At 37.9% G+C, this 15,904-nt stretch overlaps 1 protein-coding gene across 1 annotated transcript; it reads left to right on the top strand.

Annotated features, from left to right (window-relative positions):
• Window positions 1–7,659: 7,659 nt before the first annotated feature.
• On the top strand, window positions 7,660–8,919 carry LOC137394484 (uncharacterized). The gene has a single exon (XM_068081207.1). The coding sequence runs from the start codon at window positions 7,660–7,662 to the stop codon at window positions 8,917–8,919; it is 1,260 nt and encodes a 419-aa protein (XP_067937308.1).
• The last annotated feature ends 6,985 nt before the right edge of the window (window positions 8,920–15,904 follow it).

Raw genomic sequence — 15,904 nt, 5'->3', positions numbered from 1 at the left:
TACATACGCGGTCCACCGGGGCACTGGTTGCAGACAGAGTGTATAAAATCCCCATAGTTTTTGCCAACTCAGTCATTTGCCTCTTGTACCTACTTCAACACTCTATACAGGGAGCTGTGTAAAAGTTTTCAGTGATGACAATCAAGTTTCTTTGTTTGTCCAGAACGCTTATTGAACAGCACCAGAGCATGATATTTTTATTTATAGAATCTAGCTACCAGATTTGCATCATAACCAACACTAAAGGGATATCACATCGGATTAGTCAACACATCACTACACATAGCCTGCAATTACGGCAGCAAAAGCAACAGCCTTAAAAACAATAATTTTTGCCAGCTGACATGTACGAACAGCCACAATAGAATGATACAGGTGAAATTACTTTTATGTGTAGCCACCAACTCGTGATACTTGAGTAGTTCACCCGCTAAGCCAACATCACACACTGAAGATGCAGTCTTTATTTTTCAGTTTGTTGAAGAGGCCTTCTCTGAGCTCCTCTGGCTCTTTGATGACAATAGTTGCCACTAGCTGAGCAGAATGTGGCACCCAGTTCTTGAGTTCTAAAAGCAAATACAATTTAGTAAAAGCTATTAGAGAATGAAAAAAAATTAAAAGCAACGTAGGTAAACTGCATGCAGCAAATTGAAATAGTGTGTCAAATTATTGCCAATTTATACATGGCCGCGTTAGGATTGCAATTATTATTACATACAACCGCGTCCACCATCCGATGCACACACAGCCAAAGGATTAGCAATATGAACTAAGCTGAATGTGTCTATACATACATACACACACACATGCATACGCACATACCTACACACATGCATACATACACGCATACATACACACATGCATACATATGCACATACATACCCACATACATGCATACATACATGCACATACATACACACATACATGCATACATGCATACATGCATACATGCATACATACACACATACATGCATACATACATGCACATACATACACACATACATACATGCATACATACATACACACATACATACACACATACATACACACATACATACCCGCACATACACACACACATACATACACACATACATACACACATGCATACATACACACATACATACCCACATACATACACACATACATACATACATACATACGTACATACATACACACATACATACACACATACATACATACATACATACATACATACATACATACATACATACGCACATACATACACACATGCATACACACACGCATACATACACACATACATGCATCCATACATGCATACACACATGCATACATACACACATACATGCATCCATACATGCATACATACATACCCACATACATGCATCCATACATGCATACATACATACCCACATACATGCATACATACATACCCACATACATGCATACATACATACGTACGTACATACGTACGTACATACGTACGTACATACGTACGTACATACATACGTATATACGTACGTACATACATACGTACGTACATACGTACGTACATACGTACGTACATACGTATGTACATACATACATACATATGTACGTACATACGTACGTACATACGTACGTACATACGTACGTACATACATACGTACGTACATACATACGTACGTACATACATACGTACATACATACGTACATACATACGTACATACATACGTACGTACATACATACGTACATACGTACGTACGTACATACGTACATACATACATACGTACTTATACACCAGGGCTGTATTGTCCAAAAAAAAGTGGTCAGGAGACTGTCAATTACTAGTTGCCAGAGGGCAGAAGCCCCGACTCGGCTGAGCGGGGGAGGGTCTGGGAGGGGAGATGAAGCACCCTCCCAGAGAAGGGGGGGTTCGGGGGCGCTCCCCTAAAAAATTTTGAGAATTAAGAGCAAGATTAGAGCATTTTAAAGTGTATCTTGTATTATTTAAGGTGGATATTCAGGTCCTGCCAAGGTGAGTCATTTCAAGTCTTGCAAAGAGAGCTAGCTACAGAGTTACATGATTTTGAGTTGTAACCATATATATGTATATTTACATTTATATTCATAAATACACATACATGTACATGTGTACATAGAAGATTGATTGTTATAGCTTGACACTTGTTTTTTTTAAACTAAATTTAAGAGCACCTGTTTCAGTTTCAAAAATAAGTTTAAATAATATATTACATGCACCAGGGAAAGACAACAAATAGATTACTTGGCCTGCTTAAAACTTACTATGTTTAAATTATGGCCACCTAGGAATACAATGAGCAACAAACTTGGCCTGCAAACACAAACATACATGTACATGTGTACATAGAAGATTGAGTGTTATAGCCTGACACTTGTCTTTTAAAAAGCTCTTCTTCTGTCAATATGTCCATGGCAGAAATCTTTCACAACTGATTCTGTATCTATTTCAACATCTTTATATATGTGTAATATTAGAAGATTATTTAGACAGCCTGCCCCATGGTGTTCCTCATCGATGTTTGGATTCGCTTCAATGCAGAAAAGTATTTCTCACTCACTGCATTGGTGGCAGGCAAAACCAATATGTACTAGATTAGTGAGCTTCTCTACCTCATCGCTAGAGCGCAACGTTGCGCTAGAGCGCTAAGTAATTAGTTGTTGGAAATTCCAAGTGAATGAGCTTAGACTGAAACTCTTACTAATTAGCCGCCTAAGATCACAACAAAGTGGGGGCGACTCAGCTGCCCAGCCGCATCAGGGAATACGGGCCTGTGAATTTTAGTGCCACGTACTGACTTCCACTAGGTACACTATGCTGATTTCGCAATTTCCGAAATTTTGACAGAGGAAAAGTGCTCCGGATAGTTCCGGAGTCTCCTAATATGACAATACAGTACTGATACACACATACATACACACATACACACATGCATACATACATGCATACACACATACATACACACATACATGCATACATACATGCACATACATACACATATACATACATACACGCACACATACATACACACATACATACACACATGCATACACACATACACACATACATACATGCATACATACACACATACACGCACATACACGCACATACACGCACATATATACATGCATACATACAGACACACATACATACATACACACATGCATACATACATAAACACATGCATACATACATACACACATGCATACACGCATACATACATGCACACATGCATACATACATACACACATGCATACATACACACATACCTACACACATACATACACACATACATACACACATGCATATACACATACATACACACATGCATACATACATACACACATACATACATACACACATACATACATACACACATACATACATGCATACATACGCACATACATACACACATACATGCACACATGCATACATACACACATACATACCCACATACATACACACATACATACGCACATACATACACACATGCATACACACATGCATACATACACACACATACGCACCATAGTAAATATAGTCTATAAATAAACTGTAATGCCCTGTATAGGTTGCATTACAGCCTATTTTCATTCAATTATCTACAACATATTATAAAGAAAAATTTAATATAAATACAATGTATATCTTTTATCATTATTTGCAGTATTTCAATCTCTATCTATTGTTGGTAGTGAAGAAGCAGCATCAAAAGTTGTCTAGTCCTAAAGCATGCTTTGTTGGAGTATAATCCCATTTTTACTGCAAGTGCACATTGTAATTGCTGATTTTCAGTTTGGTAAGTGAGCAACTCTGTAAGTAAAGTCTTGCACTTGACAACTGTTTACTACTTTGCAGATCAGGCTCGTTGACAGAATAATATCCATTTACATGAAGCTACCTAAACCTTGTTTTTATCATAATTATTTGCCTTTTTAATAAAGACTCGGCTACCAACGTGAGCTGAAAACATATAAAAATTAGATCACAGCTAAAAAGCTTAGGGAAATTAACTATCATGGGATAGTACCATTGATAGCTGATTCCCTAAGACCAGTAGCCAGAATGATTGTAAAATTTGAAAAAAAACTTCGAAAAAGTTGAAAAAGCTTAGTACAGGTAACTTTATGCTTTCAATGTCTGATTTGAGTAACCAACATTTCACACTAAATATTTCCAAAATATGCAACCTAGTTCAACACATGATTTTATATGATCACCTAGTGATGCTTGGTGGCTCGTCATGAGTAAGTGACTCTTATTGTATTCACATATGCAAGTGAAAAATAGCTTGTTAACTATTCACAAGGTTCGACAGACATGTAAAGCAGTTGGTCTGATCTATCAGGGTTAACTGCTGTAAACTAGGAAACGTGAAATAATAAAGGATTTAATCGGCTGGGATGGAGTGATTCTCACTTTCTATTTCCTGTATACATCAGCGATGTCTTCGACAGCTCAGTGTACTCCAGGTCTACTCAATTTTGCTTGTAGTAATCTATTCACAGAATAGGGAGCCGTTGCTTGCTTATTGAATGATAATTATTGCAGGTGAGAGAGCTGTATCTTACTGCACAAGTAATAGTTGTGAATGTCTTGTTATCGTTATAACAAACTCAACCTATTACAACGCGATAGAAGCACGGTGCGCACTACTCAACATGACAGTAGCAAGACTGGACCATCCTGAGATACTCAGGTACAGAAATATTCAGAAACTCAATTTGTTGAAGATGTTCAACTTTTGACTTTGATTATTGTCAATGGTTGGCAAGCATCAACTATGAAGTTAACGAGATATCTATATGGGTTGCCATGTTGGTGCAGGACTGTGTTGAGATAGCGCTGCAGATACAGTGGTGTCTCAATTCATGTCTGCGAAACAATTGTAATGATTGCTTCTTGTGTTGCTGTAGCGAGCAATGGAGGATTTTGATAAAGTCTGTTGGGATTCTGTCAATGGCAAAAGACCAAAATAAAGTTGTGTGTATATATGATGGTAAGTTGCCCCGTTTATACACACACTGTTCAAAGAAATAGAGTGAATGGGGTAGGAGTAAGTAATATTTTATAGCCTACTTCAGTTGTACTGGGATAGGACACAGTTGAGGTTTGAAGAACACGCATTTTTAGTAGAAAGAGTTATTCGTCTATTGGATATATCCATTATCACCCCCATAAGGATGGATATCATTATCTTATTAACTATTCATAAGAGTGACGTGATTGTAAGTTATTTTAATGGCATAGATAATTCCTAGTAATAACAGCCATGTTTGTAGCTTCACCCGTGCTCAGTTGGGTGTATAACTTCTATAAGTTGGGTGTATATACTTCTATAAGTTGGGTGTATATACTTCTATAAGTTGGGTGTATATACTTCTATAATATAAAAGTAGGGTTAGTAATAACAGCCATGTTTGTAGCTTCACCCATGCTCAGTCATAACATGGAAATCGACGCCGAATGGGTTGAGCCAACATGTGATGGTCGTATGGTTGATTATGCCATTTTGCGAAGGAGGTGCATTCCACAGTGTTACTCCACAAACAACAACGAGGAACTTTCTGGGAGGCTTTTGGAATATTGGAAAACAGGTTATTTTACTACACATTGTAAGTGTTATGCTTTGGTCTACTGTGTGACTCTTGATATCATATCTTTGCAAAGTCTAGGCAATATTGCAATCGTTGCAATATTACCCAATAGTTTCTTGTTACGCAGTTGTCCACCCTGTTATACTATCAAGTTTGCTAGTGATGAAGTTTTTATATACTCAAATATATCAAATAAACATATGACAATATGCATATATCACACATGTGTTGTATTCATTATACATTAGCCAATTTTACTGTGCAGATTAGCTAATTAATTTGGCCTCTCTTTAATTAATGCTGAGCCCTTATAGCATTTTAGAATTGCTTCAGTTTCTTAGAGCATATGTTTGGTGAAAATATTTGTTCTCTTTCATACCTTCATTGCAGCTCATAGAGTTGTCAATAATAAGTTGTCACAGCAGCTCATAGAGATGTCAATAATAAGTTGTCACAGCAGCTCATAGAGTTGTCAATAATAAGTTGTCACAGCAGCTCATAGACTTGTCAATAATAAGTTGTCATAGCAGCTCATAGAGTTGTCAATAATAAGTTGTCATAACAGCTCATAGAGTTGTCAATAATTAGTTGTCATAGCAGCTCATAGAGTTGTCAATAATTAGTTGTCATAGCAGCTAATAGAGTTGTCAAATAGAGTTGTCTTGTCTTGCGGTGTATTCTAGTTTTACAGCAGGAAACTGCCATTACCCTTAATATTTAGCTAGTGAGTGCGAACGCGACATGACATGGCAGGTGCCCTGTTGCAAGTTAACAGCTATCAAGGATAGTGTAGAAGTTATCTGGAGCTACAACAAGTCTATTCCTGAAATATCTGTTAGCGTGGAGTGTCGAAACCGTCATCAGGTGAGATGAAACTTTCATTTCACCGAGACCCGTTTAGAGCGCTTTTATTCATGACATAAAGAGATCGATTCATAAAAGGTTTTAAGAATAAATAGAGCATTTCAAGCCTTAAACTTTTGTTGTATGCGCAGATGTGAGGTGGGACAGTGTTTAGTCTATCTGCAAAGTTAACTAGTTGCTTGCACAGAGAGCTACAAGCTAGATTTTTGCTCGAAACTTTTCTAGAATTTAAAGATGTTTTAGTTAGTTAAACAAGTAATGGCATACGCTGCCATCTACAAGCCTTATTGTACTTACACATTTATTTCAGTTTGTGTAAGTACAAATATCTTGTAGGGTGTTTTCTATAAGCATATAAGAACAAAAATTGAAGGAAGCACTTTTTGCATTCAATCACTGACAAGACTCACCCGTACAGTACTTTGGTTGTCTTTAATATGTTAACAAGGCCAATATTAGTCCAGCAATATATAAATTAAGTACACAAACCTATTTCATAGTTCAGCAACGTATATTCTCATAGTTTATATCAGTGTGAGGTAAAAATAAATAGCAGACATTGATATACAATATTACTTTTATCACTTGTCTGCCTGAAATGTGTTGCGTGTCAAATATCTTCTACTTTCTTACAAGTTCTGATGCCTCATCAAGTCACCTCATTTAGAATAAAAAGTGTCGCTATACATCAGCTTTTCATGTTTTGATACTTTGTTACCATAAATTTACTATAGTATAATATTCAATAATACAGAACGATATAATAATAATAATACAGTATGATATAATAATAACACAGTATGATATAATAATAATACAGTATGATATAATAATAATACAGTATGATATGATAATAACACAGTATGATATAATAATAATACAATATGATATAATAATACAGTATGATATAATAATAATAATAATAATAATAATAATAATAATTGAGCGCCAGTAGTGGATTGACCTTGGTAAAGATCCACTAATATCGGCTTGGTGCCCGACGCTTAACTGGACCCGCTACTGTGAGAAGGCTTTTATAGAAACTCATAGTAGTGCCTGCTGCCTTGTGGGTTAGGTTGATGTTTCAACCAAAGGCTAATGGAGTTAACCTTACACAAAACCTACTGCCTTGTAGCATTGGAAAATGATTAAGACTATGGGAGAAAACCCTATACAAATCACCACTCATACCCATGATGAATACACAAACAGAAAGAAACCCCTACGGCGCCGAGCGGACAGGAACAGCCTGTCAACTCTTGCCCGGCAGCTCACCTGTGCCACCCCAGGCAGGGAGCGGTCGTCAACCTGTTACTGGGACAACTAATCACAATGAGAAGAGGAGAGGATGGACACGAATAAACAACATCAATGCAATGGAATGCTACTACCAAAGTCAACCAGAGAAGAGAGGATACATGAAAAGAATGCATCAGATATGGAAAGATCGAGGATTGTTTAGCACAACAGATCAAAGAATAGCAGATCAAGTCAGAGTCAACAAAAGAAACGGACTGATGTCCGACTTGGAGATGGAAGAGATAAGACAGAGAGTAGCAACGACACCAACAAACACTCTGGTTCAGAACAATGTAAATGAACATATTGATGCAGTTGAAGAAGTAATGGAGAGCGACATTACTGTGGAGATAATAGAGACGCCAATCGAAAGACCAACAGCAAGTGAGGAACAGAGAGAGATAATCAATCGCCTCAAAGACATCATTGAGGGACTGGAGCAAAAGCGAAATATGCCAAAATTAAAGAAGATACCGAAAGATAAGATCAGGAAGGAAACAGGAATGATCAATCAGGCGATCGGGTTTATTGACACCACTGATATTGGAGGTACAAACGACTTAATATATGCAGGAGCATGGCTGGTAATGGAAAGATTACAGAAAGGACAGAAAACCGGTGGCAGGAGAACCCAAATACCGGCATGGAAAATGAGACTAGAAAGAAAACTTGAGGAAACACGTAAAGTTCTAGCAAAGATGAATAACCTCAAAGAAGGTAGGCAACTCATCACAAGAGAAATAGAGCAAGGTTATTGGCTGAAGAAAAAAGGAATAGATCGAGTGATTGAGGAACTTAAACAGAGAGTGACATCCACAGCAGCAAAGATTAAGAGATATTCTGACAGAGTGAATCAGTTTCATACAAACCATCTATTTGAAACGGACCAGAAACGATTCTACCAAAGCCCAAAAGGTTCACAACAGAAACAGATACCACCGCCTGAGCCCAATGCTGCTCTGGAGTTCTGGAGTAACATATGGGCACAGCCGCACACTCATAAAGAAGATGCCAAATGGATCAAGGAGGCTGAACATGACTACAAAGATTTAGAGAAACAAACTGATATGGAGATCAATGTTGTGGGATTAAAAAGAATCCTTGGAAGATTGTCACCATGGAAAGCCGCTGAACCGGATGGAGTACAGGGCTACTGAGTCAAGAACTTCACAGCTCTTCACACAAGAATTGTGAATCAGATGAATGAGATTATCAAGAGAGGCACTCCGACATCATGGATGACAACAGAAAGAACGGTGCTAATACCTAAGGATGCAAGCAAAGGCAACATACCATCAAACTATAGACCGATTACCTGCCTGCCAATAATGTACAAAGTACTGACTACATTGATCTCAGACAGCATTTATGAACACCTGGAGAGAAATGAACTACTACCATGGGAACAGAAGGGCTGTGGTAGAAAAAGTCGAGGAACTAAAGATCAATTGATAATAGACAAGTGTGTTATGAAAGACAGTAAGGCAAGAAAAACCAACTTGGTGATGGGATGGATTGACTACAGAAAAGCATATGATATGGTTCTCCACTCATGGATAATCAAAGTAATGGATATGTTAGGGATCTCATAAAACATCAAGAGGTTCATGACAGCAGGTATGAAACAATGGAAAACAGAGCTGGAAAGTAGAGGGAAAGAACTAGGAAAAGTATCGATCAGCCGAGGTATCTTTCAGGAGGACAGTCTTTCTCCTTTGATGTTTGTGATGTCAATGATACCCCTGACAACTGTACTGCGCAAAGTTAAACCAGCGTACCATCTCAAAAACAAATGTGCAGTTAACCATCTACTGTATATGGACGACCTGAAACTGTATGGAAGATCAAGAATGAGATTGAGACACTGATACACACAGTGAGAATCTTCAGTGATGACATCGGTATGAAGTTTGGATTAGATAAGTGCGCTACCATCACCATGATAAGAGGGAAATTAACTGGCAGAGGAAATATCATGCTACCAAATGAAACAGAAATCCATGAACTAGAAGATAATGAAAGCTACAAATATTTAGGAGTTATGCAGGCAGATGATATAAAACAATCTGAAATGAAAGCTAAGATCAAGAAGGAATACATTCACAGGCTTATGAAAGTGCTGAAATCAAAGCTGACTGCTGGAAATCTCATTACCGCTATCAATACATGGGCTGTGTCCTTGTACAGATACGGAGCAGGGATTATTCAGTGGATGAAGGCTGAGTTACAGCAACTGGACAGAAGGACGCGGAAACTGATGACAATGCATAAAGGTCTTCATCCCAGATCTGATGTAGATAGAGTATATGTTGAAAGAGACCAAGGAGGAAGAGGATTAATGAGTGTTGAGGAAACTGTGAATTACGAATGTCACAGTCTGAAAAAGTACACAGAAGGCAGCCCAGTCGAATTTATAAGAACAGCCGGTAAGATCATAAATACCAACAGTGAAGATGGACGACAAGAGTATAGAAACCATCAGAAAACTGAACGAAAGCAAAACTGGCATGATAAGCCAATGAACAGACAACATCTAAAACAGACAGAAGATCAAGCAGCAAAGGAGACATGGCAATGGATGAAAAGGGGATGTCTCAAACGAGAGACTGAAAGCCTGATCATTGCTGCCCAGGATCAAGCATTAAGAACCAACTATAGGAAGGCCAAGATAGAAAAGTCAACAAACGATCCGAAATGCAGATTGTACAAACAGAAAGATGAAACAGTGTCCCACATAGTCAGCGAATGCAGTAAGATTGCACAGACAGAATATAAAAGGCGGCATGACAAAGTGGCAAGTGCAGTGCAGTGCACTGGAGCATATGCAAGAAACATGAGTTGCCCCACACAGAAAAATGGTACGACCACCGTGCAGAAGCTGTATTGGAGAACGAGAAAGTGAAGCTGTTATGGGACTTCAATGTGCAGACAGACAAGGTTATTGAAACTAGAAGACCAGACCTGATACTAATAAATAAAGAAACCAAACAGTGTCAGGTCATAGACATAGCAATACCTGGAGACACAAGGGTAGTACAGAAGGAAGATGAGAAGATTGGTAAATACAAAGAGCTTGGGTTCGAGATAAACAGACTGTGGAAGGTGAAGACCGGCGTGATACCAATAGTAATTGGTGCACTCGGAACAATATCAATGAGGCGTATAGCATACTTGGCAGAGGTGGGAGTGAATATGTCTTTTGAGACTATACAGAAGACAGCCATCTTAGGAACAGCTCACATTTTGAGGAAGGTCCTCTCTTAGTGGAGTTGAGGAAGATGTTGGATCCTATGGCCTTTTGTTAAGACCCGGACTCAACATGGACAACAACCAGTCACCTACCACCAGACGACTATGAAGAAAAACTTTTACAACCATAATAATAATAATGCAGTATGATATAATAATAATACAGTATGATATAATAATAATAATACAGTATAATATAATAATAATAGTAATAATAATACAGTATGATATAATAATAACAATAATGCAGTATGATATTATGAATTTGCTAATTTTGCTAATAATATTTATTTATTGCAGAAAAATATTATAGCCAAATTTGAAACGGTGTGTGAGAATTCCACCTTTGTAGTCCTACCGGATTGTACCTTTGGTAAGTTGATTTGGTTGTGTTTAAACTAGTATAATAATATATGTTATAATATAATATGTATACTATAACATAATATAGATTAATACAATTATAATATTTTGTATTTTTGTAGTGTATACCTAATATAAAAACATACTATATATAGTATTACATAGCATGTTGCAATTTAATAATATACGTAGTTGTATATAATGAATTATACTCTTTATTATAATAATAGCCGTGTCTGTTTATCTGCCTGAAGCCAGATAAACAGACAGACAAATACGGTGGGAGGTTGGGAAAAAGGATTGAATGGTAGGAATTTGAACTCACTTCATAGAAAGGCAGCAACATTTTGATGATAGTGAAGTACATGTACTTGCTCAAAAGTTTTCTTGAATAATTTGCGTATTTGCTCTACAGGTGATTGTCAGTTGAACAATCGATCAGAAGCAAATAGATATAGAGCCGACTTAGAGTTTGGTATCCTAGAATTGGTTCAAGATGAGGGGCCATCAGTGGAGATTGACCTCACTTTAGGCCAAATGAACGACCTTCCTGCTCTAATAGTCACCTGCACATCTTCAACATATCGCCTTCAGGTTGGTTTTATTAGCTGTTTTGTCTTGTTCCAAGATCTGAATGTAGATGACTTTCAAACAATCAGTCAGTATGATGTCATATTTATTATCATAAAGTATACATGTGTAAGTCAGGTAGTGCTGTGAATGAATGCTACACGTTGTCCACAGATATTATATACTGTATGAAATTACAACTGCTATGGCAGTAAGTTGCAGACTAGGTCGATTCTACTAGTAGGATAGTTGATGGAAACGTAGAGTCTGTATATTAGTGAGTACTCATACGCTGGCAGTCCCGTGCACCATGAGAGATCGTCATGTATAATAAGTATGTGTATAGTTATTCTCAAGCCTGGTTTCCATATACGCCGCAAATACCGGTGGCAGGATCACAGGGCTATCGCCGGTAAAATGGGAACCTACACACCGACTACTGCCCGTAGTTGCCAGTGGTCAACGCAAGAGTTCAACGCTAGTCAACTTTTGCAAGGAGCTGCAGGCAAAACCTTCCTATAATGCACTGTATAGGTGAAGGTCAACTTTTTTGACACATCATGGCGAGTGGCCATTTTTATGCTATACTCATCGACGCAGTTTTATGTGAACAAATGGCGTTTGAATTACTTATTCTTGTATACAACAGTTTGTATGATCGACCTTGCCAGCAAAATGATAATGCAATAGCAAATCAAGTGACCAGCTTCTCATAATTAAGAGAGTGTTTCAACAAATAAACAAAATATACAACAAATCAAACTATTATTGTGAAAACTCAAAACACTGAAATAAATAAAATTGGTTTGAAGCTATCCTCTCACAACAATCCTAGGATTTGGCAACAAATTCATTCTCCTTTCCTGACTCGCCTTTCGATATCTTATGATGTTTTTATTATTTACAGGAAGTCCAGATAGTCATGTGCTCTTACGCCAATTATCCTTACTACAAAAATTGGGTCTGGTACATCGGCACCCTGCGCAAGTGCTTTCAGTCACTTCCAAAAGGTACTCAATCACCATAATTATAAGCCTCAAGTGTCAACAGGTGCTCATAACTGTATTACAAAGGTGCAAATATAATGGATTTGGCTGTAGCTAGCACTAGCAGACAGTGAGAGCTTGACTGTAGCTAGCACTGGCAGACAGTGAGCGCTTGACTGTATCTAGCGCTGGCAGAGAGTGAAAGCTTGACTGTAGCTAGCACTGGCAGACAGTGAGAGCTTGACTGTAGCTAGCACTGGCAGACAGTGAGAGCTTGACTGTAGCTAGCACTGGCAGACAGTGAGAGCTTGACTGTAGCTAGCACTGGCAGAGAGTGAAAGCTTGACTGTAGCTAGCACTGGCAGACAATGAGAGCTTGACTGTAGCTAGCACTGGCAGACCAGTGAGCGTATAGGTTACTGAGTAGGGTGTCTAATAGCTAGCTATAATATATTTTAATCTTTGAGCATTATGTCAGCTGGAGTCATATCATTTTCAGAAAAAAAAGTCGTTCACAGATTTGGAGATTTCTATGCGACATTTCGAATAGCAAACGAGTGTTTTATTCTCTCTCAGTCTGTCAGAACAAGAAATTATACACACTTCTGTCATGGCTTAGGAACGGCTCTTTACCACCCTTATATGCCTCTCAATGTGAGTAATTCTACCAGTTATGTTCACCCTCATATGCCTCTCAGCATGAGAAACTCTGCCAGTTAAGATCACCCTCATATGTCTCTCAGCGTGAGTAACTCTACCAGTTAAGATCACCCTCATATGCCTCTCGGTGTGAGTAACTCTACCAGTTATGAACACCCTCATATGCCTCTCAGTGTGAGCAACTCTACCAGTTATGATTACCCTTATATGCCTCTCAGTGTGAGTAACTCTACTAGTTATGATCACCTTCTTATGTCTCTCAGTGTGGGATATTCTACCAGTTATGATCACCTTCATATCCCTCTCAGTGTGAGTAACTCTACTAGTTATGATCACCCTCATATGCCTCTCAGCGTGATTACTGTTGCCTGTTGTGTGGAATATTCTGAGAACTGACAAGCCAGGAATAAAGAACTTTTCTAGCTGCTTAACAAATACTTGATGTAAGCTTGGAGAGTGAAATAGGTCAGTAAGTGGGTATTTAGTGCTTGGTGATAGATTGCTTAGTAATATCTATAACATTAACAATCGCTTACTCTAGCCCAATTTTATTATTCAACGACGTTAGGTTGAAAGGCAAGATTTGTGAGTTTGTTTTTAACCATTTTATGAGGGGTAGACAACTTTTCATAGCTTAGACTGGTTATGTTCTATGAACCGGTCTGTTTAAATGTTTGATGAGCAAGTCATGAATTTCCTTACAGCTTTTTAAGGTCATTGATAGGTCAGCAACTAACTCGTTACAAAGTAAATTCACATTTATTGAAGTAATGAGACCATAAATTGGTACAATATGCACAGATAGTGGAAGTTAGCAAGGCTGACTTATACTTTCCTACTTTATCATACACTCACATACCTTTGATTTCAAATATTCACACTGAGATACACTCTACAAATATTACCAACAAATTGTTTTATTATTTTCACCACTATTACAAAAGTCGATAGTAGAGCAATGGGTGTGGTACAATGGTACACATAGAAAAAATTGTGTCAGGAATAAATTACGACACAAGTACTTTCGAGTCACATCAATCCAGCCTTCTCAAAGATATACTTGTCAATTCATCCTGTGACTCTTCCCGAACAGTCGTAAAATTTTAACAGATTTTTTGTTCACATAAAAAAATACTGCTATTAATGTGTTTGATAAAAATAGGAAAGTACTTGTTATCACAACTTTTTTTAACACGAGTAAAATAATCTTCTATTTTTTGTCTTCAGTTTTACCTAATAAGCATCACACACCCTTACACCTCAGAAAATGACCTGCTTTACAAAAAAACTTGTTTTACTTGGCTTTAATTTTATTTTTATTTTATGCTGGCTCAAAAATTGCATTTCGGTGATGCCTGGGAAAATGGAATCCAAATTTATGCCTGGCGAAGGTCAGGCCTGTATTCTCTGGTTGCAAGTTGGGGCGGCAAATGTTAGGCGACTAGTTATAAACACCTGGGGGTTTGAAGGGCGGTGTAAGCCCCCTAACGGGATTCGGGGCGGCACCCCGGAGCTCTGGACCTTTTAAGCATCAGCAACCCTCAAAGTATGCATAAATGCAATCAATTGTAAGCATTAAAATATACATAAATATATTGTTTATAGTTCATGGAAGGCAAAACTTTTGCTTTATTCAATGAATGATAATAAAATTGCGATATAAAACTCATGACACTACAGATTTCTGTAAGGGACATTGACAGAATAAGAGCTATTACTTTTTTATTGCAATAGCTCTTGTTTTCTCAATGTGTCCATGGCAGAAAGCTTTTACAACTGATTCTGTATCTATTTCAACATCTTTATATACGTGTAATATTAGAAGATTATTTGGATGAGCCTGCCCCATAGTGCTCCTCGTCGATGTTTCCATTTGGTTATGTTATGATAAGAAAAATTCAATTTTAGAGGTCTTCTTTACACTCCCACTATAAGCTATAAAGTTCAGTTTCCAAGTCTTAACAACAAAGTCTCACAAGATCACTCATTTGGCGAGACCACCACGGAGACACTAGTTGCTAGTAAATTAGTTGTTGGAAATTCCAAGTGAATGAGCTTAGACCGCAATTCTTAGTACTTAGCCGCCAAAAATCACTAAGAATTTGGAGCGGCTCAGCTGGCCAGCCGGCAGCCACTCAGCCGGCCACCCAGGAAATACAGGTCTAGGGTGTATTCTCTGGGAAATGCATTAGCGCTTTCCCGGAAAGCGCTAATGCTTTTTTTTTTCAACTTGAAAAAGTGGGAGGAACAGTAAACGGGGTCCTGTGCTTCATTTACTAGCTTCGGTTACAGTCACAGAAAGGTTTGGAAAGAA

The sequence above is a fragment of the Watersipora subatra genome, chromosome 4, assembly GCF_963576615.1.
Source record: "Watersipora subatra chromosome 4, tzWatSuba1.1, whole genome shotgun sequence".
NCBI classification, from domain to species: domain Eukaryota; kingdom Metazoa; phylum Bryozoa; class Gymnolaemata; order Cheilostomatida; family Watersiporidae; genus Watersipora; species Watersipora subatra.
Note: the sequence above shows the minus strand (reverse complement) of the source record. Positions and strands in the feature narration are given on the sequence as shown.

Bases quoted from the DNA above. Each gene is read 5' to 3' on its own strand.
- LOC137394484 (XM_068081207.1), top strand. From the start codon at position 7,660: ATGAATACACAAACAGAAAGAAACCCCTACGGCGCCGAGCGGACAGGA.